At 38.5% G+C, this 26,706-nt stretch overlaps 5 protein-coding genes and 1 non-coding gene across 9 annotated transcripts; 4 read left to right on the forward strand and 2 right to left on the reverse strand.

The window, feature by feature from the left end:
* Positions 1-1,410: 1,410 nt before the first annotated feature.
* On the forward strand, positions 1,411-5,726 carry LOC140801489 (polyamine oxidase 5-like). Of its 2 annotated transcripts, none has more exons than XM_073156647.1 (10): positions 1,411-1,730; positions 2,411-2,526; positions 2,668-2,756; positions 2,855-2,968; positions 3,855-3,942; positions 4,033-4,118; positions 4,220-4,322; positions 4,504-4,601; positions 4,786-5,215; positions 5,367-5,726. In XM_073156647.1, exons 1-10 carry the CDS (start codon positions 1,703-1,705, stop codon positions 5,559-5,561), a joined length of 1,347 nt encoding a protein of 448 aa, XP_073012748.1. In that variant the 5' UTR covers positions 1,411-1,702; the 3' UTR covers positions 5,562-5,726. The 2 variants fall into 2 exon arrangements, with proteins under 2 accessions (XP_073012748.1, XP_073012746.1); XM_073156645.1 differs by having other exon boundaries at positions 1,412-1,730; positions 5,300-5,726.
* A 668-nt stretch (positions 5,727-6,394) lies between these two features.
* LOC140801490 (adenylate kinase 1, chloroplastic-like) lies at positions 6,395-9,847 on the forward strand. Of its 2 annotated transcripts, XR_012111459.1 has the most exons (5): positions 6,547-7,138; positions 7,641-7,781; positions 8,712-8,984; positions 9,214-9,483; positions 9,651-9,847. XR_012111459.1 is itself a non-coding variant. In XM_073156648.1 (4 exons), the coding sequence occupies exons 1-4, from the start codon at positions 6,827-6,829 to the stop codon at positions 9,355-9,357; spliced, it is 870 nt and encodes a 289-aa protein (XP_073012749.1). In that variant the 5' UTR covers positions 6,395-6,826; the 3' UTR covers positions 9,358-9,581. The 2 variants fall into 2 exon arrangements, 1 of the variants encoding a protein (XP_073012749.1); XM_073156648.1 differs by lacking the exon at positions 9,651-9,847 and having other exon boundaries at positions 6,395-7,138; positions 9,214-9,581.
* A 270-nt stretch (positions 9,848-10,117) lies between these two features.
* Positions 10,118-13,503, reverse strand: LOC140801491 (ras-related protein RHN1). 2 transcript variants are annotated; one of them, XM_073156649.1, is made up of 8 exons: positions 13,269-13,503; positions 13,116-13,193; positions 12,851-13,018; positions 12,710-12,758; positions 12,527-12,600; positions 11,408-11,501; positions 10,900-11,000; positions 10,118-10,436 (listed from the first exon to the last, which is right to left on the reverse strand). In XM_073156649.1, the coding sequence occupies exons 1-7, from the start codon at positions 13,305-13,307 to the stop codon at positions 10,900-10,902; spliced, it is 603 nt and encodes a 200-aa protein (XP_073012750.1). In that variant the 5' UTR covers positions 13,308-13,503; the 3' UTR covers positions 10,118-10,436. The 2 variants fall into 2 exon arrangements, with proteins under 2 accessions (XP_073012750.1, XP_073012751.1); XM_073156650.1 differs by having other exon boundaries at positions 10,885-11,000; positions 13,269-13,430.
* Positions 13,504-13,516: 13 nt separating this feature from the next.
* On the forward strand, positions 13,517-13,589 carry TRNAA-CGC (transfer RNA alanine (anticodon CGC)). Its single transcript has one exon. It is a non-coding gene; the product is annotated as a tRNA-Ala (tRNA).
* Positions 13,590-14,345: 756 nt separating this feature from the next.
* Positions 14,346-16,447, forward strand: LOC140800613 (uncharacterized). Its single transcript, XM_073155374.1, has 2 exons — positions 14,346-15,199; positions 15,798-16,447. The coding sequence occupies exons 1-2, from the start codon at positions 14,515-14,517 to the stop codon at positions 16,115-16,117; spliced, it is 1,005 nt and encodes a 334-aa protein (XP_073011475.1). The 5' UTR covers positions 14,346-14,514; the 3' UTR covers positions 16,118-16,447.
* A 4,050-nt stretch (positions 16,448-20,497) lies between these two features.
* LOC140801397 (plant UBX domain-containing protein 7) lies at positions 20,498-26,364 on the reverse strand. The gene is made up of 10 exons (XM_073156502.1): positions 26,040-26,364; positions 25,818-25,924; positions 25,583-25,693; positions 24,181-24,352; positions 23,655-23,732; positions 23,489-23,557; positions 23,091-23,234; positions 22,828-22,930; positions 20,997-21,268; positions 20,498-20,919 (listed from the first exon to the last, which is right to left on the reverse strand). Exons 1-10 carry the CDS (start codon positions 26,139-26,141, stop codon positions 20,755-20,757), a joined length of 1,323 nt encoding a protein of 440 aa, XP_073012603.1. The 5' UTR covers positions 26,142-26,364; the 3' UTR covers positions 20,498-20,754.
* Between the last annotated feature and the right edge of the window lie 342 nt (positions 26,365-26,706).

Genomic DNA, 26,706 nt, shown 5'->3' on the forward strand with positions numbered 1-26,706 from the left:
TTGCTTACCTAACCCGTGAGTGAGCAGTAACAAATCTCTCATCTTCCAATCTAGTCCGACTCGACCAAGTTGACCCGTGAAAGGACCTTGCTCTGAGAAATAACCTAGGGTTCGACATGAGCTAGTCTTCAAAAACTCAAACCTAACTCGACTCGCTCGGTGGTCATTCTTAACCTAATCAACTGAACTGAATCCATCAGTATTATGCAGCCCCTCATAAATGTCCAAGAACATAAATCATAAAAAAAAATTTGTTTTTGCCATCAATCCATATTCAAAATCATAAGAACTATGAATGAATTGCTCGACCACACAATAACACAGACTTTGCAGCGTGTGAAAACTCACACTCAACCTAAACCTATTCATTGCCGACCAAACAATCCACCCAATCTCTCGATCCACCTCACACTAACACCGTTAAAAGAAAGAAAAACGGAGAAGCTCTTGTGGACCCCACTGCCCCCACCAAAATATCTAATTCTCTCTCCATGTGTTCTTGTCCCCTTATTTTTAATTCAAAAAGTTTTCCACTTTCCACGTCTCTCTAATTCTTATTACAGATATTTTTACATGTGTACCCTTCAAAAATTACTTATTTACTTATATGCCTCAATATTTTATATATATATATATATATTTTATTACCAACTCTACTAGACTTGTTGGGTGCATGCATACTTTTCAAACACATTGGCTAATTAAGTAGATACCTTTAGAGTTAAATGTCAATAATTTATTAGACTAAAACATATATATATATATATATATATATAAGTAATTGTTTGATTGTAAAAGTAAATAAGTACGTTATAACGCTATTTTAGAGTCTAAAATATTTATCTCTTATTAATTTTGTCACAGAAAAAAAAACTCTTTTATTAAACTATGATATCAAATTATTAGAAGAGTAAAATGCTCTATTATTCAATTAAATTTAGTTTTAACAGTAATTAATTAAATTTTAAAAGAAAATAGCTCAATAATTTTGAACAATAGTTTCCGGAGACAATTACGTGGCGGATTCACGGAGAACGATGCAGCGTCCAAATCGGCGTCTTCCTCGTCGCTTCCCATCAAAACATCTCAACCGCAAGATAGTCCGCGGTCCCGCTCACGAGGAGAATCCGCGAACCGTCCTTTTACAAGACAAATCTACCCTCATTAAACTAAACTAATTCACCGTACAAAGCCTATTTCGATTGGGAAAATTCTAAAATATCTGGGGAGTTTTCCGTCTTCCTATCCCGGGATAGACTTTCTCAAATTACGAAACTAACACCGTCTCAGATCCCAGTATCTATCGGAAACTAAAAGGGTATCTTCGTCCGTAGGGAAAAAAAAACAGCCGTCTTCCTCTCTCCTACCGCTCTCGTCTATTTAAAGCTGGAAGCTTCGTCTCCTCTCTTCTTGTGGAGATCTAAGAAGGGAAGGGAAGGGAAGAGAAGGGTTCTTAGATCTCTCCTTCTGTGTCCTCTGGATCGCATTATTGCCGGTTTGAGGGTTTTTTTTTTGGGAAAAGTTTCACGCATGAGCTGTTTTGACAAGCTTCGTCGCCTCTCGGATGCGAGCCGCTTCATGGACGGCCTACTGATCTTTATTCTGTACCATTCGATTCCTATACGTAGTAGTAATCTCCCCTTTAATCGCAATCTCGTGCAATATTAAGCGTTTTTGTGATTCGATCTCCGGGCCAGAGTTGATGGATCAGAAGGGTCTCGCCATCGGAGGTATTCGCATCTCCTCTTCCTGTGATCTGGCTGGATTTGTGATCTTTTACGTCTCGGGTGGCGAATGGGTGGTGGATTTTGGATGGTTTTGTTGATTGATTGATTGATTGATTGATTTGTCCTGTTGGGTACTTTTATTATGCTGTTTGGTTGTTTAATAGGACCTGTGAGGTCCTCTTTTGTTATTTTTGACGTGACGTGGATTATGGTCGAGTAAGGCATTGAAAATTTACGAATATTTTGGTTGCTGGATGTCGCTGTCGTAAGCAATTGTTATTTTGATCCTTTTTTTTAAAACAAGTGCATGTTAATGCGTGGAATATTCTATAATCCTAGCTATTTTGGGCGAGGAGGAACAGATCAAACAGCAATTATGTAAGGAGATGAGGAAAGTTTGGAAATTGAACTTCTTTTGTGCAAGATATTATATCCGCAATTAATTCCTCTTGAAATAGAGTTATATTTTACTAGAAAATGTCATCGTATTGCTCATGTGTAGTTGTTATTAGGATGGATTAATTGGTGGATTAGTAATACTTCTATTTCAGGGAAAATTGTAGCTGCTAATGCATAATTGGTTGGTGTCTAGTTTGTAGCATTATTTATTGTCAATGATGTGATTTGTTTTATCTATATTTACACTTTATATTATTGCTGATTTTGTGATATTCCTGAATCAGGTCTTCTTTTTTCGCACTTTGAGAGGATTCAAACTTCTCCGCCTTCTGTCATTGTGATTGGTGGAGGGATTTCTGGTGTTGCTGCTGCACGAGCATTACATAATGCTTCAATTAAGGTGATTTTTTACCAATATATTTTATAGCAAGGTAGTCCCAGATCATTTTTGCAGCTGTTGGTTTGTTGTTTAGCTCTTGCCATTTGATGGGTCTGTTTATTTACATACTTGTCCTGAACTTATCATCCTGTTATGTTACAGGTTACTTTGTTAGAGTCTCGGGATCGACTTGGTGGTCGGGTGCACACCGACTATTCGTTTGGCTGTCCAATTGATATGGGAGCATCATGGTGAGCATACTCTTAAAGAAAGGACTACACTTGCTTTCCCTGATTGAATTGAAATGAAGTTTGGTCACATGGAAATTTTGTTTTCTCCTACTGTACAGGTTACATGGCGCATGCAATGAAAATTCTCTGGCACCATTGATTCGTTGTCTAGGACTAAAATTATATCGCACCAGTGGGGACAACTCTGTCCTGTATGACCATGATCTCGAAAGGTACTTCTGTATAGTCTATATGATGCTTTCCTCTAGTTTCATTTTGCTTTGAATATGTGTGTGTGTGTGTTGTCTGTTCAATCTTAAAGTTCATGTGTTTACTACTGATGCAAGGGCCTAAATTTAGTTATTCAGACTTCGCAGGAAGTAATTTGTGTTCTAAATTTCTTTTTAAATATAAGATGATGCCAATGAGACTAAAATATTATGCAGATAAAAGCTCCAATAACTAATCTATTGAAATGGTGATAACTCATACATGCAGGTTTTAACATCTCGTTTGAGTTTGTGTAGAAATTATCTTGGTGATATGACATATATATGTTTTGCTTATTATGTTGTTCTGAGTCTTTTGATCCCTCGCCTGACATATGGAATACAACTTAAGCTTGATATGTTATGTTTCATGTTGTTACAGAAGTATGATTTAGTACCTAAATTGGTTGGACAGAACCAGTAAATTTTTCAGGACATGTGGCTTGATATTGACATAAAGATTTCTAATTAGTTTTACAAGTTTACCTGAAATTGATCAGAGGATGGTTCTACTGAAACACTCAATTGGCGAACATTTTTCTGTTTAGTTTGGAAGATCATTTTCTAACTAATGTGTCCTATTAATTTGACCCTGGTGCCATAGTGATTATTAAGAAATGAGCTATAACAAAATCACCATTATTATTTGCTTGTGAAAGAGAATTTCATTGTTTTGCTGTCAATATGTTGTATCAGGGTATAACTCCCCTTTAAATATAAAGCAGAATTCAGTGGATACTGCATATATCTTTTAGGTTTATTAATTGTTGGTTTTCTTCTTCTGAGTTATCTTGATTGCCGAAATTGATTTTTTTTTTCATCGAAACACTGAATATTTGCGGTTGTGTAGCTATGCTTTGTTTGATAAGGATGGTCATCAAGTGCCTCAACAACTAGTTATTGAAGTGGGAGAAATATTTGAGAGAATTCTTAAGGAGGTATTTTGCTCACTTGCATTTTTTTTCCATTCTGCTATATGCTTCCTTTTCTAATTAAATGTTGGAGGCTAAACTTGTTAATTATTTCAGACAGTGAAAATACGAGATGAACATGCCAACGATATGTCCCTCCTGGAAGCTATCTCCATTGTTCTTGATAGGCATCCAAATCTGAGGTGGGCTCTAGTAGAAAATCATACAGATCAAAAAGAAAGAATTATTCTTATTGGCTGAATGGAAGATTAGAATTATTTGATGTGCTGTCCTCATGTTGCAGGCAAGAGGGTTTACAGTATGAAGTATTGCAATGGTACATTTGCAGAATGGAGGCATGGTTTGCTGCAGATGTGGATACTATCTCTCTGAAAAACTGGGACCAGGTAAGCTAGTTATCATATCTTTCATTGAGGACCCTTATGTGCTCTAAATATTCGATAACACAGCATATGGAATAGATTTGAAACCTGTGTTTTAGTAGGAAACTGAGAATGACCTTTGTCAATCAGCCAGAAGAGTTTGCTTGTAATAGTTCAACTATTTCTAATTTTTGTAAATATACAGGAGCATGTTCTTTCTGGTGGTCATGGACTTATGGTGCAAGGATATGATCCTGTTATAAAAGCTCTTGCTAAAGATCTTGATATACGATTGAACCACAGGTATGTTATTGCTTGTGTGAGGCATGTTTAACCTTGTAACGGACCATAAACTACCTTTTAGCACCTCAAATCTCATCTATCTCCCAAGTTTGTTTACGCTAAGTTGCTATATAACCATGACAATCAGTGTAAGATTCCCTGTTCACGAGCTTCTTACTATCCTTTTTATGATGATCACAATTAGGGTTATCAAAATTCTCCAGCGTCACAATAAAGTCATTGTCACTGTGGAGGATGGAACAAATATTGTAGCTGATGCTGCCATTGTCACTGTGCCTCTTGGGGTTCTCAAAGCAAACCTGATCAAGTTTGAGCCTGAGCTACCAGAGTGGAAGGCCTCAGCCATCTCCGATATGGGTGTTGGCTATGAGAACAAGATAGCTCTTCGGTTTAGTACTGTTTATTGGCCTAATGTAGAAGTATTAGGAATTGCAGCCCCGAAATCTGATGCCTGTGGCTATTTCCTTAATCTTCACAAGGCTACAGGACATCCTGTCCTTGTATACATGGCTGCTGGGAGGTTTGCATATGATATAGAGAAGCTATCAGATGAAGAAACTGTTAACTTAGTAATGTTGCAGCTGAAGAAAATGCTACCAGATGCCACTGATCCGGTAAAATTCAATCTCGTAATTATTATTATTTTTTCTTTATTTAGTTTCAGAAAAATATTAACAAAGTTGCATGATCCACTGCAGATTCAGTATTTAGTTTCCCGTTGGGGTACAGATCCTAACTCTCTCGGGTCTTATTCATGTGATTTAGTTGGAAAACCAGCTGACACCTACGAGAGATTCTGCGCTCCTGTCGATAATCTATACTTTGCTGGTGAAGCCGCCAGTATTGATCATTCTGGATCTGTTCACGGAGCTTATTCATCAGGTATCGCAGCTGCTGAGGACTGCCGAAGGCATCTATCAGTGCAGCATGGTATCTCAGATCTCTTTCAAATCGCGTTAAGGGAGGAGATGACTGAGGTCATGGTTCCCCTCCAGATTTCTAGGATGTAGTGGACTATTTTGCCTGCTAAACATCAGCATGCTGAACAATCTATGATTTCATTTGTTCTGTTGCTCAATTGCCATCTTTCAATAAATAGTTCTCAAATTTTCTTGAGATATCAAATTTTATAGCCTCAGATACTTTTTTTGCATTTCTTTATGATGTTTGACCCGGCTTGATCTTATATCTCTAAAATATTTGTTCAAGCTTGGACTTTATCAGCCAATTTTGACCTGAACCTCTTCGCGTCGCAGATGAATACAACCTATACCTAACATATTAAAGTTCTATATCATTTGCTAACGAAAATTTTATCAGGAATACCCATAATCCTGATGATAGCTGCCAAGATTAGCTCGGCAATCAACAGGTTTGTTGGCTTGTGTAAATTTGTAGGACTGGTAGTTCTATAAATCAGTGATCCAAGTGGTGTAGATGTTCCCATTCAGCAGCAGAGAGTGAGCTTCAATCCAGATCCAAAGTTGACTCGTATTTGGCATATCGAGCACCTGCAATCCCAGTTGAATGACCCTATCAAAGGACTTAATTTTTTTTAAAAGTATATTCCATCAATAAAATCATATGAACTATTATTTAAACAATTCTCCAGCTAATTTATTTGTCTCTATCACGCATGCACCTTGTTCCGTGTTTTATTCAATAAATTTAGTTAGAAAGAAAACCACTTTGACGTGGGTGTGATAAATACTTTGACATCTTCATTAATGCTTATTTGCTTGTGGTCCAACTCTCTCAAATTGGATTAATTTACTAATTAAAATACCTTCATTAAGAGAAAATAATATTATAATTTAAGAATTTTATTTTTGAGAAATTTCGATTAAATTTTATTTATGTGGGCCATACATACATACTACTTTGGCCCGGTCCGGAATCTTTCTTAGATTCTTATAAATATCCTCCTCACCCGTAGTAGACTAGTAGACTAGTAGACTTAGTAGTCAATTTTGCAAAAAGATCTCTATTTTTCTTCCTATTCTATTCGCCAATCACCACCAGCACAATAGTTGAATCATTGTTCTCGTTATTTCTATTCCGTCACGCTATTATCCAGGTTTCGCCTTATTCTCCCCCTTTATTCTCCTTTTTATCCCAATCCTCCTTCCTCCTCCCCAATCCCCGCTACTTCTCCGATCTCCACTATTCCACCAAATCATCTTCCTCTCTCTTATTCCTCTCGTCTATTCCTCCTCTTCTCCGCCATGGCGGTGGCTCTAAACCGCCTGATGCGCTCCGCGGCCGTCGCCGCCGTTGCTTATTCGCCGGTGAGTAGGAGTCTGTCCACGCTGGAGAAGAAGACTGACGTTATCTTCCCGGCGAGCTTGGCCCACATGGGGTCGCCGGCGAGGAGGGATCCAGGGAGTAGGAACGTGCAGTGGGTGTTCTTGGGGTGCCCTGGGGTTGGGAAGGGCACCTACGCGAGCCGCCTCTCGCAGCTCATCGGCGTCCCCCACATCGCCACCGGAGACCTCGTCCGCGAGGAGCTCGCCTCCTCTGGGCCGCTGGCTAAAGAGGTAAAAATTTTAAAAGTACCTTATTTGTGTGTTTAGGGTTGATGGATGCTTTTTACCTGTCACTGTGGTAAAATTTGATGTAGGTTTGACTTCATTAGGAGATAGATATTGAATTGAGATGGAATAGCCGGATATATAACTCTTGGAGATATCTTTATAGATCGTAGAAGAAAAGTTAAGGTCATCTATATGAAGAAGTTAAATTAATTAATGGCTTTCTTAACGTAGCTTTTACTCACAGGTAGGGATCTATTTGTTCCTTTACTTGGCAAATCTAATTAAAGTTCAATGTATACTTCCTTGGAAAAAAGAAAATACTTGATTATTAGTTCTAACCTATTTTTGTCTTAGTTGTTGCAATTTAGTTAAGTACTTCCTTTTCATCTGTTATGGGACCTTGCAAATTTTTCTACTTCGCTCCCGTTGCTTATGTGGATGTGCTCTATAATGATCTTTTGAAGATGGAATGGATCTAATTGATTTATCTTGTTTTATATTTTAGCTGAATGAGATTGTGAATCAAGGGAAACTGGTGTCTGATGAGATCATCATAAGTTTGTTATCCAAGCGTCTTGAGAATGCAGAAGCTAAAGGTGAATCGGGATTCATTCTCGATGGCTTTCCTCGGACAATAAGACAAGCGGTGAGCTAGTTATTCATAATAACTGTAAGTATGCAAAACAATGTTGGCTTCATGTTTTTATTAATTTCTGCCCCATGTATCTGTGTTTGTTGTACTAGAGGCCCTCCGCATAGGATAAAGCTGGGTTTGCACTTTGTTTGCTGTGTAATTGATATCATTATACTTTATATTGCTTGCCAAAGAAGAGGCATTTTTGGCCCAATACTCTGCTCCAGGATGTTTATCTCCTCTGCCTTCTTCTCCGCAGATCTCAACTCTAATTAGTTGGCTGGGAATTTAGATTTGAACCATTCTGTAGACCTAAATTCACTAGGTTTACGTCACTTTCCAGTTGCACAGCATATGGCACATTTAAATTGAAAAGTTATGCTTGTAGCTGGAATCTCTGTTTTACTTATTTTTAGCCTCGTCCTTCTTTCTTGAACAAAATGAACTGATGCTAAGACCACAGGTGAAGCAAACTGCTATGGAGAAAAAACAGTAATATAGTTAGACAGCCTAAAAGTTCATTTAGGCCTGAGAATGTACAAAATTGTCACCAACTCAGAAGATAACTGATTACATTCTTGATTTTGGTGTAACAGAAAGACGCAATAGTTGAATGAGAAGAATAGAGTAGTGGGAGGGCAAAAACGATAGGGCCTTTAGTCCCGTAGAGTTCCAATTTTTGCTGCAAATTTCTTGCTTAACTAGCTGTGATCGGTCAAGTCATAACTTGATTAGTCTGGTGCTTGATAGCCTTAGGATGATTACTAACAAAATCCCATCTTTCAGCTTACCTGTCTTTTCGTTCTTATTGTTTGGTAGTAGTCCCAAAAAAAAACATAATTTAGTCCCTTTTTTTTACTACTATTCAGCAGGCAAGTTTTTAGATTTATTGCTTCTAAAAAATATTAGTTTCATGCTAATTCTGGGTGTCTAAATTGTTAGGAAATACTGGAGGAAGTGACTGATATCGACCTGGTGATCAACCTTAAGCTGCGAGAAGATATTCTACTTGCGAAGTGCCTTGGGAGAAGGATTTGCAGCAAGTGCGGAGGAAATTTCAATGTGGCCTCCATTGACATCAAGGGTGAGAATGGAAGGCCTGGTATTTACATGGCTCCACTTCTTCCTCCTGAGCAATGTGCTTCAAAGCTAGTTACTCGATCAGATGATACTGAAAAGGTGGTAAAAGAACGATTACGTGTATATCATGATCAGGTATGTTCAAATTCTTTTATCTTATTTCAGGAAAGTGTTACTCAATTTCATAACTCGTTGAAAAATGATTCGCTACGTCCATTGGTCCGTATGGTACATCATTGTACAAGGTTTAGCAGCATTCTAATATTTTCAACTACTTCCAAGTAATATCGAGGTATTTCAGATGCTTGAGTTCCAGCCTTGCTTATATCCATGTTCTTAGTAGAAAAATGATTTGCTTCTGCAGAGCCAGCCAGTGGAGGAGTTCTATCGGAGCCGAGGAAAGCTCTTAGAGTTTGATCTACCGGGTGGAATCCCTGAATCTTGGCCAAAGCTGTTGCAAGCACTGAATCTAGAAGACCCTGACGGCAAGCGATCAGCGGCAGCTTAGCTTAATATTGTGATTAGTGATTATTCTACACAGGCTTGTAATGTAGGACAATTCTTTCAATAAGATCTCAATCTCAGCCAACCGCTTAAAGGTTGTTTCAATGGCTGGGCCTGATTAACATCAAAGGTAAATTGTCAGTATAGGGTTGATTGAGTTGTGATTGTCAAAGTTGTGAGCTAATTTTATGGGATATGTTAACGTCTGCTGGTCAACATTTGATTGCCCTTTACCTTGCCAATTTCTTTTTTCTTTTTTTCTTTCTGGACTGACACAAACAACTCATTCACTGGCAGGATACGGCAAGAGTTAAAAGAGCTGCATCATCTGATTCCTAGAATATTCCAGTTTCCTTTACTTTGTTGCCAGATTCTCTGAGGTGAATGATGAATGTAAAAGGCCTTGAAACTTTCGTTGCCAAGAGTTTTTTCACAAAGAACTTCTTTGTGATGATGCAATGCCAATGAAAAGGAAAAGAAGCATTTTATTATTACCATCGTTCTGTGTAGTGCTGCTCTTTAGGAGCATCAAACTACTTAATTTGCAAGGGGACAGACAACTAAAGTATTACTGTCAACAAGAAACTGGGCGTCTCAATCCTCTGAAAATATAGAGAAGCGATTATTTATTTGAATAGTTACCTTGGTTACGAAGATCTTGTACTACTTTCTTGAGAATTATACGCAGAAGAATAGACCGACAGATTTTAGCGACTACTGCTCATCTACTCAGATTGGCATTTTGAAGTGTAAAATACGAAAAGTGAAGTCGATAAAATGGTGAAACACTTTATTGACAATGCATAATACAATGCTTAATTATCAAATAGTAGAACAATAGTGTCATTCACAAATGTACATCAATAAATTGTTGAATAATGCCATTGACCCCATGCATTTAAGAAAGAAAACCAACAAGAGGAAAACCATTGAATTATTATGCAAATTGTACTGGACTTTCGACTGATACATATACTACGGTCATCATTTACAACATCCATCCACAGGTGTCAGAAAAAGATATAATGCATTTCTGCACATTGAAGCACCTCAAACAGTTATTAACATCAGCTTGACGGAGTCCTGCATACCCAGTACAAATCAAGGAGTCAATAACCCAGAAAATCAAAGATAGTGTTGGAGGAAATTGATTGAACTAAGTAGTTTTGAAAAGGAATGGACTATTAGAAAAACAAATCAAGCAGTAGTGGTTATACATAGTGAAGGAAAAACCAGCTTCCATTTTAAGTTTTGGTTATAATAGGCAATTTGTACAATTTGTGATTCCGGACTGCTCATCTCAACCTTTTATATACAATTTAGATGCTTATCTTCACGAAATGAACGAAAGTACATAATTCTTTGATGTTTTTGCAATGAGAAAAGTTTCATACTTGGATTTCATTCAATAAAATTGCTCAGACACCATGCAGCATTTATACAACCAGCTAACCTTTTTTTATATTCATCTAATATAATAGGCATCCTAGAGGCCTGTCTTTTGATAGCAATTTGATGATATCATGCTTACCAAGATTAATCATACCTAAGAACAGCATGACGATGACTGCAACCTCTCAGCAGGTCTGTCTGCAAGAACCATCCCAGTGGGATTCTGAGCTGGCTGAGCACGGGGTAACCTTCTTGCTGTGTTCACCAAAACATACTCTAGTTCAGCGCTATCAGACTTAAGAGGAATGAACTAATGTTAATAGAAGACAATTCAACTATAATGGCCAAAAACAAGGAAAAATAGTAGGAAAACAGAGGAAGACCTGGTCCCCACAAAAAAATTTAGTAGGTTAATTTGTCCCAACTTCATAACAAGTGATAGAATAACTTGGATTTCCACTGATTAGTTTATTAGTTTATTAATATGTGCAACACCAAACCAAATCTGGCTTTATTGGATACAGCTCTAGAACTGTTATTTCATCTTATTAAAATGGTAGGAGAGGACTAATGATACTCAGCAACTTAAGCATAAATAGTTCAATATTCACAATAAACCAAGAACTTCACCATTGCTTAGCAAATGGAAATATTATTCTCACCTATCTCGTAAAATATATCATTCACATTGATAGCAGTTTTTGCAGAGGTTTCCATGAAGAAAAGGCCATTCTCCTCAGCATATTTGCGGGCTTCCTGTGTTATAAAACATTGTTAACTAACACAAATGAACACCCAATTATATTTTGAATTAATCAATAAGGAAATCTAAACCATGTCATACTAGAATTACCATGTCATCCGGTCCATAATCAAATCTATTAAAGCACAACACTACATAGATGAGTAAGACAAAATAGGATGCAATGTACCATTTTAGGAATATTTGTTTGCCATTATATCACAAGGACGCTCCATAATTATGGAGTACAAAAGGCAACAGAGAACCTCATGATGTTGTCAAATAAGGAACCAGATAAATGTTCAGACTTTTGATGTGGCACTTCGATGACAATGTCCAAAAGCGAACAGTAATTCTTGAATGTCCTAACTAACAATAATCATCCAGACAAACTTCCAGTTGTTTGCTGTCCAATAAAGTGCAAGGCCACCTGCTAACTCCATCATGGGAGGTTTACAAAGCAAGCAAAATTTATTTATCACCCCTGCGTGTAAGTACTATATACTACGTTTCTCTCAGTAATTTTCATGCATGAGAATGAATAAGATATCAAAATCAAATAAAATACTGAAGATGCAAACAATTAATATAAACCAGAGCTGTTCATGTTTCCAATGTATTAAAGAAAGTTTATGGTTAAGAACATACAAAAACTATCACGATGAGATAAACATTTAAGAGGCATCTAAAAGAAGATAAGAAGCAAGATTAACCAGTCTGCAAAGTAGGAAAATAAAAAACCAAACGGATGATAAAATAAGAGACAATACGCTTTATGTGCTAAGTAATTTCCAAAACTTAATCATCCTCCTATTCGTCTACAGTGGATTCTCATAGAGATAAATCTGACAAAGATGGTCTGGGCACTTCTATAGCATTTAAATAAGGTGATTCAATGAAACCTGCTTTAATATAAGGGAATTTATGTCCGAGATTCAAAACTTACTAGGATTTTGGGAAGCATGCAAGGTAAATTTCTTACATGAAGACCATCAATAGTGTTGTATGCAATTCAAAGCAATTAATTCATAATACTTGCCTCAGTAGTGACCTTCCTTTTATCTTCCAAATCAGCTTTATTACCCGCTAAAGCCGTCACCATGTTTGGATTACCTATACTCCGAGCACCCATAAAAGAAATTAAACCCTTCTACTCTAATATAAAACAATTTATATACAAAAGCGAAGAAGAAATTAAGACACGGATTTTCTTTTTGCTAACCTTGATTCTTTAATTCTTGTACCCACTTCTTAGCTCGCTCAAACGAATCCTAAATCACAAATTCCAAAATCAGAAAAGCAGATAAAAACACATAAACCCAAAATTAAGATCAAATCCAAGTAAATCCATCTACAATCGGACCGTGCTTGTAATGTCGAACACGATGATGGCCGCGGCGGCTCCCCTATAGTACATGGGAGCGAGGCTATGGTACCTCTCCTGTCCCGCCGTGTCCCAAATCTCAAATTTTACCGTGGCATCGTTCAAAGCCAACGTCTGTGAGAAGAACGCCGCCCCGATCGTGGACTCCTGAGATAAAAAAAACGACAAAACCCCAATTTACAAACCCTAGCTACAGATCGGTGCAGGATCGGAACCCTAGGTACTCAAGAGAAGGAGATCTTACCTGGAATTCGAGGAACTGTCCCTTGACAAAGCGGAGGACGAGGCTGGATTTTCCGGCTCCCATGTCTCCGAGTAACACCTGAAACAAACGGGTCAGAGATCGGCGAACGGAGATGTGGAAGAAGAGAATGGACATAGAGAGGGATCGACTTACGAGCTTGGCGTTGATGTTGTTGTTTTTAGCGGACGCCATGGAAGAGGTAAGGGAGAGAGGAAGAAGACGAGACAGAGATGAGGTTGGGAGAATAAGGAAGAGAAGATGTGAAGCTTTTGGGGTAGTTGACGCCTCTTCTTCCCTGTGAAGTATTCGACTAGGACTAGTATTGGGGAAGATTGGATTCTCAACGACTCCCAAATGCTAATCGTAGAGATTAATTTCTTTCACATATTTCGTTCATATCCGGGGGTGTAGCTCATATGGTAGAGCGCTCGCTTCGCATGCGAGAGGCACGGGGTTCGATTCCCCGCACCTCCATTTTTTTTTATTTTATATTATTACACCTTTTTTTTTTGGAAATTTTTATCAGAATCCGTACGTCTTATTTATGTTTTAATCATTTTTCTGATTTTAACATTTCAAGAATCTCTAAGTACCTAAATTTAATATTTCTCAATTAATTTAAAAAATATTCAAAGGTATTAAAATTATTTTATAACTATAGTTTGTTTAACTCGTCTGCACACAATAATTGTCTATTGAGAAAAACAAACAACAATGTAGTAATTTTGAGACATTAACAAAAAGAAAAAGGTGGTAAAATGAGATAATAAATTGATTCGAATAATATATTTGGGTCATGTGGGCTTTCAATGTTCTAACAACCCAGCATGCAAATTGGATCTGGAACTGGATGAGGTCGCATCCAAACTAAACTCAAAGCCTTATTACATTTTACAGGTACGAATTCGACACAATTATAATAACTTCTCCCGATCACGAGATGCATACGACCACACCACACAAAACGCTCAGCAAACAACGCGTGAAGCGCGGTAACAACATCCACAATAATATTTTCGGATTCCTTCTTATTAATGTTACATCGTTTAAACCTTTAACGTCCATGCCAAAACCTCAACCATTAACTTATTATTATTATTATTCAATCCCGTAACGCTCGGTTGTAACTCCTTGTTAGAACTTAGAAGAAAGAGCACACTGTAATTTGAGATAATTGTACTTTGAATCTGCTACGTCCCTATAGCAGTTAGCACTAAGCAGGAAGGAGGCATTACTGAAGGGGTGACACAAATTCGGGAGTTCTAAAGGGCTTATCTGCAAAATAAGCAAGAACAGCAACAAAGCTATAACCTTTTCTACCCCTCTACTTTGCTACACCGTTCCAATACTACACCAATCCTCTATATTCCATTCCCCATTTCCCAATGCCCAAAACGCCATGTCCGATCCCTCCCCCTTAACCCCTCTCGACCACCACCACCACCACCATCACCACCACAGCCCTCTTCCTCCTCCTCCTCCGCCGCCGCCGCCACCGCCGCCGTCCCCCTCCTCTTCCACCGCCTCCCTCCTCCGCGACTACCGCAAGGGGAACTGGACCCTCCAAGAGACACTCGTCCTCATCACCGCAAAGCGCCTCGACGACGACCGCCGTGCCGGGAACTGCGCTTCCTCCTCCTCCTCCGCCTCCGGCGGCGGCGCCACCACCCCCCGGTCGGCGGAGCAGCGGTGGAAGTGGGTGGAGAACTACTGCTGGAAGCATGGCTGCCTCCGCAGCCAGAACCAGTGCAACGACAAGTGGGACAACCTACTCCGCGACTACAAAAAAGTCCGCGACTTCGAGTCCCGCGCCACCGCAGCCGCCGCAGAAGGCGGCGGCCCCGCCGTCTCCTACTGGGCGATGGAGCGGCACGAGAGGAAGGAGCGGAACCTCCCCACTAACCTCGCCTTGGAAGTCTTCGATGCCCTCACCGACGTCCTCGGCCGCCGCGCCGCCAGACGCGGCTCCGCTACACCGCCCGTCTCCATCCGTCATCCGCCGCCGACAACCCCACCGCCTCCTCTCCTGGCAGCGCCGCCGCTTTCCCTTCCGCCTCCTCCGCCTCCTCAGCCATCCGTTTCCGGTACGATCTAATTAATTGGAGTCACTAAGTCACGTAATTAATCATGATAACCATCTTTTTTAATGGAATTAATCATCATAACCTTCATTTTTAATTGATTTCATCTGAATATTATATTGTTTAAGATAGCAACGGTTGGCGTTATCATTGCCAAAATCGCAATCTTTCAACTGTTGCATCGTCTACCAATCTTATGGAAAGAACTATTTTTTTGTTCCATTAAAGCTGCTACTGCATGCATAAGAGGATCTTTATACTTTTAACCCCCTATCTAATTGTTTATTCTGAAATGCTACGCGTTACTCATATAAAGGTCAGGGAAAGTAATATGTATAAAGCGTTGCTTTTTAAGCTCTTTAGCTTAAACTATGAAGCTTTGCCACGAACCCATTCCTCTAATCCTTATGTTTCCTCTCTTCTTTACGTGCTGGTATGATAGTCTGTGTCCTTATTTTTTCTTCTTGACAATATATATATATATATACATATATATGTATATATAGTATACATGCAAATACGTATTTTAGTGGGCTATTATGAAAATAAGAGATTTAGAGGGTTATATATGCAAAAATTTAGCTAAGATAATATCTCGCAGTGGAGATGACGGAGTCGGAGGAATCGGAGGAGAACGAGGGGGATCAGGAGCCGGAGGCTAAGAGGCGCCGGCTTAGGCGGCTCGGCTCGAGCGTGGTCCGGAGCGCGAGCGTTCTGGCGCGGACGCTGCTGACCTGCGAGGAGAAGCGAGAGCGGCGCCACCGCGAGCTGCTCGAGCTGGAGGAGCGGCGGCTCAGACTAGAGGAGGACCGCACCGAGATGCGCCGCCAAGGCTTTGCTGGGCTCATCTCAGCCGTCAACAACTTATCCGGCGCCATCTACGCCCTCGTCTCCGACCACCGAAACGGGGACTCCAGGTAAGATGATTAAGTTTTCTTGGGTGTCAGATGTAAATAAACGGGTAGGAATGGCGGAGGAGGAGGGGGATTGATTTTACTAATTTTTTTCGGGGGTGATTTTAATTTTAATTTTAATTTTAATTTTAATTGTTTTCTATCCCAATATTTTTTTTTAATCATCCTGTTCGATTTCACTGTTTTGGGGATGTTGTGATCATGTGCGGCACAAACATCACCGTTTCGTGTCCTTGTAAGTGGGTCCTACCTCCTCCATACTTGGATGTGGTAGTTGCAAAGACTAAATTGCCCTTGGCCCTTTTTTTTTTTTAATTGACTTGCGTAATTCATCGAACACGTACAGCTAACGTTGTAGAAATTATGATCCCATACAATTATAATCGAGAAGGAAGTCATCATAGAAGTTTTTGAGTCTCTAAAGTCCACATTTTATAGTAGGGCAATAATGTAATTCCACATTTTGTATATAATCATCTGTATACGTGTCTAAAAAGTAGCAGTATGAAAGCACATCTCATGTAATCATGCATGCATGGACTGATGTAACTATCTTTGGTATCATCTCCCATAATTGCAAAAAAAATAAAATGATAATAATAATAAAGAAAACGAGGAAAGTGAACCCAAAGGGTGACCCTAGTCAACAAAACCGTACCATGAACCACTTAAGGGCCCTCGGAACCATCAGATGGACGGTTCCAGATGGTGGGCCCACCGCATCGTACGGTCGCGCTCGATTGGTCTCCAGGCCCCACTTCCACGCCCACTGAGGGGCAAAAGGTTAAAAGGGTAAATAGGTCTCTTGGACGACGCTGCAGTCAAAGCGGATAGGACCGTGGTGCAGCTTTTTCTTATGACAAAGTTGCCCCTCATCAAATAAGGTAATATAAGCTTGGCGACGACCGCTCTCTTGTCGGTTTCCGCCGGTCACCCTACGTCTTGTCATTATCTGCGACAGAGGGGCATTCCGGTCATCGGATAAAATTGAAAGGACGATCGGTGATTGGGTGGTGCATCTTGTTCCATTCCTTTGAATTGATTAAAAGGCCAGGGAATATTACACTTCACACCCTGCATCTTTCCAAAATTTATACTTGTGTCAATCGCTTTAGCTAACAAATGGTATCAATCGCAAAGTTATTTGTTGATTTTAATACCCTCTATATCTCTTTAAAAAAATACTTCTTTGAAGGAGGTTTATTTTTTGAAATAAAATATTGAGTTAGAAAATATATGAGAATTTATCATGAGATAAATGATAGACTGATAGTACTATCCTTAATTTCTACTTTAATAGTTGATTAAACTACAAATTATAAAATGTAATGGTTTATATAAATAAAATCGTGATAAGAAAATTGAATTATCAGGGGTTTTTTTGTCATAACTCTTGTTCCAGAGTAAAGGAGCATTTTACACACGCCCCCCTGTAAATTTTAACGCTACATCTTTTCTTAACATATTTTATTTTAACATAAAAAAGGAGCTAAATTTATTTTATCTTTCTATACTTTAACATCAAATTACTTTCTAGGGAGTGAAATGTAATTTTCCCCCTTAAAGAGTTAGAGTACAGAGAAGAGCGACCTAGTTGGTGGGTCCCCGCCCTTTCTACTTCTTAGGTAAGATATGATTGGGCGAGGTAAATTTTTGGGTGTGAAATAGTGGGGGGTTTATTTATTTTGGAAGTGCAGGTAAGGTGAAGGACTCTGACAATCTCGGCTGTCATCGCGAGCAGGGCCGTAAGTAGTCAAAGACGTTTGACTAGCGTGAGATGCCAATGGCAATGGTTTTCCTTTTCTCTTTTCTTTTCCCAGATTACCCCCCGTGAAATGGTTGAAATGACGGATCTGTCCTCCCCGCCGCCCTCCCACCGACACGCTCTTTGGCGACTACTATTTGGGAAATGAGGTGGTTTCTTGAACAAATTAATTAGAGAAAATAGGTGAGTGATATTGTTCGTCAGTTTGGCGTGTAGCTGAAGACTATTAATTTGGTTAGCATTAAGTTTTTTTTATTTTTTTATTATCGTTTTAAAGACTGAAGGTTAGACTTTGGTTAGCATTAAGTCAATCATACTAAGCCGCCTCATGTTTAGGATTTAAATCATTAATTGCCTATTATTTTTATTTTTTAATCGTCGCGCTCCTTTAAACTATTGCATCGTTGTACTATCAAATTGAACATAATCGAGAGTTATAGTTGAGCCTATGGATCTGCTATTAATATTATGAAGGATTATTAAAATTTATTTCAATGTTGATTCCTAAGATTCAGAGTTTTGTTAGTTACTATGGGTTATGGAATTGCGGATTGCTGGCTAAAGTTTAAGTTTAGGTGTCTTATAAATCTAAGATGACAATTGGGAAAGTGAACATAGTTCATTTTAAGAGTTATAACAGTTTTCTTTTAAGAGAAAGATCGTACTTTAGAACAATTCATTAGTTTCAATAGTACAGTAAAGTAGTATAACACCTAGAAGAAAGGGGAGTAGAGCGATAATCCTTTGACACAAATCCCTTACTCGGCATATTAGGTAGTACTATCAATAGCCCGCAGGCACAAGGAAATGTAAAGAAATATAAGAATAAAGCATAGCCTAAACAAACTCACAAGACGGAGAATCCTAAGTTAGCTTGTACACTATGTCGAGCAATAGTCTAAGACATTGCCTTGAGAATCCCTTAAAGTAGGAGGATTCGAAATCAATTTACCCCCCAACTAAAAAGCACTTCACAAAAACCTAGCAACACAACCAAGAAGAGACTACGGTGGCTACAACATAGGGCAGTAATATGGCAAGTGATGGCGCAAGACGGTGGCGAAGTGATGGGTGGGTCATAAAAAAGAGAGGGACCTAGGCAGAGGAGGTAGCCCTGTAAGAGGATGAGAACGAATGGAGGTCTAAAGGAAAGGAAAACCAAGATAACTATTATAAGAGGGAAGAGGGGACACCATCTAAGAAAACCCAGAGTCACCGACGACCATTGTGGCTCAAGCTACAACTAGGGAGAAGGGTGAAAGAAGAGAAATAAAATAGAAATAAAGATTAGAGAAACGAGAGGAGCAGAGTGGAGCGAAAAGACCATAAGGGAGGAGACCACCTTTCTTTCCCTAGCCACTAGGCTAGAAAAGGAGAAGGGGGAGAGGAAGATGTCGACGACAAGGAAGAAGGGGCAACATTATAGTTGGGTTAGCGAAGTTCGGGTTGGATTATGATAATGCAAATACAAACACGACCATAAATAAGTCATAATTTTTAAATACTAACACGACCAATTTATTTTGATGTAGGCAAGTGTCAATTATATGTGTTTATGGATTATATATGTAGTTAAATATATTTTAATCTCCTCAATTATCACTCTATATATCAGGGTTCACGTTTTCAAGGAAAAAGGGACACATACACACAGTGAATTATTTAATTATATTACTAAGGCTTCTCTATTAAAAATTTTGTTAAAAATATTAAAAAAATAATTAACTAATTAGATAAGTAAAATTGCCCTTATTTTTTCTTACCTCCTTTTGTTAGAAATATATTTTAAAAGAATTAGAGAAAATAAATTTAGAGTTTAATATTTAGATAACTTGTCGTGGAGGTTAGAGTAACAAAAGAGAAGTTGGGGATACTATATTCCATCTATTAGACTGATCGAACTTTTAAAATTATTTCTATCAAAAGTTCTAACGAAATGTGGGCTCAGTAATATATTGAAATAGTTTAGGAAGTATATCTACTCTTTTTTTTCTTTTCTTAAAGGGCTGAAAGTGATGCTGTGTGATGAGTTAGGGAGGTTCGAATATAATTAACCACACACACACACACACACACATATATATATATATATATATATATATATATATATATATATATATATATATATATATAAAGTGTATTGAGTGAAATAATTGGGTAGGTGTGCTGCTACATGAGGAACTGATTGGGATTGGGCCCTTTGGGAACAACCTTCGCTGCCCTTCGCTGCTGCCTCTCAGGGAGGTGTCAGATAAATTTGCAGCAGGAAGCAGTCTCACCCTGACAACACTGTCACCAGCTACAGCAACAAATGATGGGTGTCCCTCGTCAAACTTCTAACCTATATGCCAGTCAAACTTCTTAATCATGCAACCAACCATTCCTTCCCACCCCAAAATAACTATATCACACTCACTCTTTCTTTACAATCAAAAACCCTGACATTTCCCATGTGACAGGAATCAAAGACCCCAAACATTGCCATCTTACTCTCATGATCATTGAATACAAATTTAACCTTCGGTGTTAAACAACTGTCTTCAAGTGACCTGACTCTTAGCTATGTTATAAAAATCCATCAACATTTGGTGTTTTTTTACAAGCCCTTCGGTTTTCAGGAAATTTTTGGACAAGGAAGATCACTGTACAGTATAATTTATAAAACTGTACATAAATATGTTCCAAAATAACAAGTCTGTGTGCTACTATAATGTACGAATTCGCCGGTGGCGATTCCAAGTTCCTGTGCACATGAAGTCCTGAATTACATCAGAGAAGAAAAAAGAAGGAAAAGAAGGGGGGCGAAAGAAGAATTTTTGCACCCACACCAAGCCCCCAACAAGCTTTGTGCAGTGTTACTTGAACTATCCAGTTAAGTTTCAGTCCCATGCCAGAGAAACCATTGAATTTGACAAGCCTGCTTCCTCAAAAGTTAGACTGCTCTCATACTCCAGTTTCTTTGGCGCACCAGGAATCGCCTGTGTGAAGTGGAAAGACCTTTTCTCACAATCCTCCAATTTGGAGCAGCAGAAAGACCACAAAAGCTGCAGAGACAATATGATGTTATGTAGAATTTGTAATAAGACTTGGCGAAAGCTTATATGAGAGTCATTTGTTCAACCTTTGTAGAGTCCGCGCGAAGAAATTTCCTTTGGAGCCTCTGACCGTTGGGTAGCCGAACTCCAACCCGACATAGAAGATCCCTGCTTCCTTGAGGTTCTTCAGGGAGAGGAGGATATTCAATGGGCGGTTTTCCATTCGAACTGGACTCCACATCTTTCTCAGGTTCAGCCTTGTCATCAATGGCATGTGTTCTTAGAAGGCCCTTCGATTCCTCCAGAGAAGCTGCCACTGCCCTCAAAAGCTCTTCATCATCTTCTACAGCTGCTTTGCCTAAAGAGGAAAAGCACAAGCCACGGCAATGAACTGAGTGATTTGCAGCACCAACAAGAATAAATGAAATATTATGTTGTAGGTAACTCATAATGAGGTAGAAGTTTAAAGATATCATGCAAACAAAAACAATTATCAAACCGCAGACCCATTTGTAAAGAACCATCAAACGAGAAGCAAATTTGCTAGATCAATACTGAGCCCTCAGATCAGATAATTGAAACCTCCACAATGCATTATGAGCAACGCAGATGGATGAAGTTACAAGAACATGAACCCCCAGATTTCCATGAAAATTTTGCTTCTGCTTCATCAAGTGTAACTTGAAAGAGTTGCTATTGATGGATGTCAAAAATTACCATCACAAATATCAGTAAATGAAACCCGAAAGATTGTCTAATAATATCATGCTTTCTGGACAAGTCACTAATAAAAAATTAGCCAAGTAATAGATTACCATGAACTTAAAATACTAGGTGTGTGTAGAACTAGAAATTCCGATAAGTCTAATATTCATTGACAAAGCATATGCAGATAAAAATAATGCTCTTATAAGCTGAATTCTAAATATAAAGCAGTCATCCTTGATAAGTTGAAATATCTAATAGACTTGTTTGGTTGTTCCTTTATTAAGTATCAACTGACCAGATAGTAAGAGCCAAGCTGCATGTCAAAAGCAAGAAGCTCCATTTATGTGTAAATCACATTGTCAACAACAGTAAGTTAAAGAAAAACGAGGTTAAAACAGAAAAATAAATCCAATAGAGAGGTGAAGGACAATTTCTTGTTAAATGATGAGTTTGGAGAAAGAAATAGAAAATGTCGGTATTCATTTGATCGAAAACAAGTACAATTTTGAATTGCAATAAAGGAAAACCGAGGGTGAATTACAGAGTGAAGAGGAGTGCAGAATGATGAAAAACAAATGCAAGATATCAGCCAAATTACAGACCTGAAAAAGTGCTTGTCCCCCTAAAATCTGAATTTTAATATTAAGGACCAGCTTTGGGAACATTGATAGGAGTTCTTGTGGGAGATACAAATAAAATCATACTGTAGCATTGAAAAGACAGAAAGGACATAAAGTGCCTAGTCCGAGCACAGATAATCATTTAGGACCCAACTGAATGGACAAACCAACCTTTTTCCTTTCCAGTTCACACAGTTGTCGTCATTTGCACACATCTTACACAGATATTACTGTGTAATAATTATTAGTATGTAAGAAAAGTTGCCTCAGTTTCAAAGTTCTAGTTCTGTTACGCTCAGTTGCTGTAAGTAAACCACCCTGAACTTAATACTAACTGCTTCCATTTCTCAAACTAGATACTAGTCCCATAAAATTGGTTTGAAAAATTAAGTCCCTAGGGAATTCTGCACCAGTCTCTCAACAATCTAGTGGAAGGGGTTCAGGGCATCAAAAGAGGAACTGCTGATATAAACTTAATAAAAGTTAAAGCTGGAAACAATATGCTTGCAGAAGATCATAGCTTAATATTTGCAAAAGACATTAATCATGATCATGGCAAATTATTGTGTAGTAAACCAAACTGTCATACCTTGCATACTAGGTTTAGAATTCTGAGCAATATCTCTTGGACGTTTCTGAGGTAGAACATTATGGTGCTCCTTTGGACCTTTATCAAGGTATGGAAGCAAATCCTAAATTTAAAAATTAAATATGAAAGTCAAGGACTTCAAAATTTACATTATACAAGATTGTATCCTCTAACCATTTTCAATCCTTCTCAATTGGAGCAATGTTGTGAGGCCAGATTTTAAGTAAAAGACAACAATATCACAAGCATAGCAAAATTGATACCTCCAACAAACGTTCTGGCTGTACCATGCCACTCCAGGCCCGCATCTTTTGTCCCGTAATGGGGTCAATTACAAGAATTGCAGGAATAGAAACCAAATTGTAATAGGTGCAAACCTTCTTTCCCTCACTACTGTCATGATACACCTGAAATCCTCATGGAGCAGTGCAATCAGAAAGAGTTTAGTGATTCATGAGAGAAATGCTCAATCACATGGGAAAAGCATCCAACAGAAAAACATATGACAGCACCACACCAAAGAGCTTAAAGATAGAGGGATATTGAAAGATTGAAATTAATACATCATCTATGCATACAATATAGCAAGTGAATCATACTAGCATTCAGGAAAAAAGAGAGAACTGAATATATGTAAACCAAGATACAGAATCACACTAACCTGCCAGAAGATGAAATTAGTACGAATTGTCTGTGCTACGGTTTCATTTGCCCATGTATCTCGGTTTAGCTTTGGAACATGACAGACAAATTCTTAAGTTAGAACTTAGAAGTATCTTACAAATAAATCAGTCGTCAATATAAGCTTGCAGAAAAAAAAAGTTTACCATGTGAGAGCTGAACTCTTCTGTGGACTGCAAGTTGATTAATAACCACTTACCCTGAATGGCAGCATCTATCTTTGCCTGCACATGCAAAACCAAAAGTACAGTGAGCAGCTAAGTAGAAGATAGACCAAGTGCACTGTTTTTTGCTTGATACCAAGACATGGGTTATTGCTCTAAAAAATTGACTGAACTTACCATTAGGATTTTCCATCAGTTCAATAATTAAAATATGAGAGAAGGCAAAATGAGATAATTTTGGCAGCTCATTTCACTTCATGAATGTGATTTTCTGAGGGTCAACCTCCTTAAAAAGCTTTGAAGATCCGCACTAGTGAAGGCTGATGGAAGGAAGGTACTTTAACTAAATGCTATCTTCTTGAGTGTAATTTGAGAGTAAAGAAATGTAAGGCTCAGAAAATGATATGCATGGTGCATAGTCCATAGTCCATAGAGGAACTACTTAAACAACACTACAATCCATCATTTAACAGATGAATCAAAGAATAATGAAGAATGTAGAATCTACCTTGTCAAAGGGTCCATTGTACATTAAGGACAAAGGAGGACGATATAAAGAAGCAAGATTATCGCGAGAGCCATTTTCTGTTGACACAGCATTTTGATCAGATTGCCAGAAAGCAGATTGTCTTGATTCTTCCTCAAAATTGCGGAATGCAACCACTGCAGAAGGCTGTACTCTGAGAACAGAAGAGCAAGAGAGACTTTGCAATAAAAAAATGTGCTATATGGAATAAATGGTACTGTTATTTTGAAGAAAATATAATGGAAGTCATGATACAGTAAAATAAAGAACATGAATTCATCCGAACAACAACCTAAACAAATGCAGATCAATGTTAAGAGAATGAAAAATAACCCGTGAAAATCTCTCGTGTTGCATATTAATCAATAATTAAGCTCTTATGACTAAAAAAGGAGTAACTACAACATGTTTACAAAAATTCTTATTTGGAGTACTATTCTAATATGGCCTTTTCTGGTGATACATCTTTAAAATTTTATCCAAAATATCATTAACAACACCCTTATAACTTAGCATTTGTTCGTACATATGTCATTATCACTTTTACCATCAAAATAGTTCTTTTTTTTACAGATTTCTTCAGATTTTTCACGGTAATTTCCTTGGTAGATCTGGCACTTTGTATGACAGAAAGAGACATTGGAAGTTTCCATTGCTGATTTTTTTTTTGTAAGTCACTCTACTCTCTTCGTTCTATTGGACACATGGACGATAATAATATTTTGGACAATCACTCTTATTCCTAATACATAATCTGATTATTGGGCTGTAAAGAGATCATCGGTATGAGATCATTATACCAATGTACGAGAAAAGTGAGAAGTTGCTGAGTCACTCCTTAAACTGATGGCTTTAAGGTCTACCATTCTGCCCAATATTGTAGAGTGCTTACACTATCGTGCCAGTTTGTGTTTATATCATACCAATAGTCAATATAAATTCTATTTCTATATTATCAGGATTTTCTCCAACTCTTTAACCACAAGTTCCAAAGGCCTAAGATAGGCCACTAAGATATCAGGGGCAGAATGAAGGTGTGAATTGCAAATACTCGTCCTAGCACTTACAGCGATGAGTTATTCTTGGCCCATTTGCTGACCAGTGATGCATATTTTAGACAAGATTTTTCTTTTGTTCTTTGCTTCTATTTCCAATAGAAAATAGAGTGAACTTTCAAAGTCCTCCCACCAAACCCACAATAGGTAAGTAATTAGGAAGTACTTGCCAAAAGAGGTGTTGCCTCTTACGTCATCTCCATGATTTCCATAGTAAATAAACTGATACATATTAATAACAATGCAAAACCACAGCAGCTGATCAATTGGGCACTGAATAAATATATCAACTGTAATAAATCATTGATATCTTACGTGATTTAGCTTACCTCGTAAAGGAGACATCACCATATAAAGTATCCCTCTTCACCGGCAACGGAGCACGCACTTCATCTTCTCCAAAATCTTGCACTACACTCTCATTCGCAACAGCATCAGCCCTTTTCAAGCCAAACATTACAATTAGCTCAACTAAGAAGGAAAGAAAAACCATCAAATGACCGATCATTTATAACACATTCATTCTACAAACCCTAAAAACTTGCTCCACCATATAAAACTCACCTAGGACCTTCATCAACCACTGGCGGCAATGGATTTAACGCCACCCCACCGCCATCACCGCCAACGAAGAATAGCTGAAGAGCTTCATCAAGCTTCCAACTCGTCGCCTATCAATACAAACAGCAGAATCGACATCCACCATTACAAAACCCTAGAGTCCGATCAAATCCTATAGAACCATATCAGCGGAAAGCTCGAGAAGAAATCCGAAACGGATCTAACCTGGAGGAATTGCGTGGCCGTCTCCGTCGTCTGGCCGACGGCGATCTCGAGGAACGACGAGACGAGGTGCTGCTTCTCCGCCGCCGATGGGAGGATATCCATGAGAGTTATCCAGATCGAGCAGGATTTCGCGGATAACTAACTGGAATAAGGATTAGATTGCGAGAATAAGAGATGGGATCGAGGGGTGATAAGACTCGGATAGGAGAAAGAGATCTTTCTCGAGTTTTATTTTTTTTTCTTCCTCTCTCTCTCTCTCTCTCTCTCTCTCTCTCTCTCTCTTTTACAGCTCGGAGACGTACTCAAGTAAAAAGGAGAAGAGGACGAGACGGATTAGGCTCCGGTTAGACGATCTAAATTCGCTAAGGGTTCCGATTACACGATCCAGATCCGAGCGAAACTAACGGATCGGATTAACGGGTTTTACAAGATGGAGTTGGAAATAGAGCCAAGCAATTATGGGATCGGGATCAACTCCAAGCTCGATTGGGTTTAGTAAGGCCCAGGCCTGGTCGTGGACCCGAACACCCCCCACCCCTGGAAATATTCTTATATATAGGGTCTTAACGGCAACTTCACCAAAAAATCAAAACAATTTGCTGTTAGCGCCCTGTCTTACACGATATTATCTGAAACGAAATATACATATAGATAGGATTGTAAATGA

This window comes from Typha latifolia, chromosome 14 (genome assembly GCF_019914945.1).
Source record: "Typha latifolia isolate L0001 chromosome 14, TyphaL0001v2, whole genome shotgun sequence".
Classification (NCBI taxonomy): Eukaryota; Viridiplantae; Streptophyta; class Magnoliopsida; order Poales; family Typhaceae; genus Typha; species Typha latifolia.

Bases quoted from the DNA above. Each gene is read 5' to 3' on its own strand.
- LOC140801489 (XM_073156645.1), top strand. From the start codon at position 1,703: ATGGATCAGAAGGGTCTCGCCATCGGAG. The intron at 1,731-2,410 runs GTATTCGCATCT...TTCCTGAATCAG, and splicing joins GAAGGGTCTCGCCATCGGAG to GTCTTCTTTTTTCGCACTTT. The intron at 3,943-4,032 runs GTATTTTGCTCA...TAATTATTTCAG, and splicing joins TTGAGAGAATTCTTAAGGAG to ACAGTGAAAATACGAGATGA.
- LOC140801490 (XM_073156648.1), top strand. From the start codon at position 6,827: ATGGCGGTGGCTCTAAACCGCCTGATGCGCTCCGCGGCCGTCGCCGCC. The intron at 7,782-8,711 runs GTGAGCTAGTTA...CTAAATTGTTAG, and splicing joins CTCGGACAATAAGACAAGCG to GAAATACTGGAGGAAGTGAC. The intron at 8,985-9,213 runs GTATGTTCAAAT...TTGCTTCTGCAG, and splicing joins TACGTGTATATCATGATCAG to AGCCAGCCAGTGGAGGAGTT.
- LOC140801491 (XM_073156649.1), bottom strand. From the start codon at position 13,307: ATGGCGTCCGCTAAAAACAACAACATCAACGCCAAGCTC. The intron at 13,194-13,268 runs GTAAGTCGATCC...CGTTTGTTTCAG, and splicing joins ACAACATCAACGCCAAGCTC to GTGTTACTCGGAGACATGGG. The intron at 12,759-12,850 runs GTCCGATTGTAG...TTTGTGATTTAG, and splicing joins TGTTCGACATTACAAGCACG to GATTCGTTTGAGCGAGCTAA.
- LOC140800613 (XM_073155374.1), top strand. From the start codon at position 14,515: ATGTCCGATCCCTCCCCCTTAACCCCTCTCGACCACCACCACCACCAC. The intron at 15,200-15,797 runs GTACGATCTAAT...AATATCTCGCAG, and splicing joins TCCTCAGCCATCCGTTTCCG to TGGAGATGACGGAGTCGGAG.
- LOC140801397 (XM_073156502.1), bottom strand. From the start codon at position 26,141: ATGGATATCCTCCCATCGGCGGCGGAGAAGCAGCACCTCGTCTCGTCG. The intron at 22,931-23,090 runs GTATCAATTTTG...TTTTAAATTTAG, and splicing joins AGCCAGAACGTTTGTTGGAG to GATTTGCTTCCATACCTTGA. The intron at 20,920-20,996 runs GTTGAACAAATG...TTGTCTCTGCAG, and splicing joins TTCGCGCGGACTCTACAAAG to CTTTTGTGGTCTTTCTGCTG.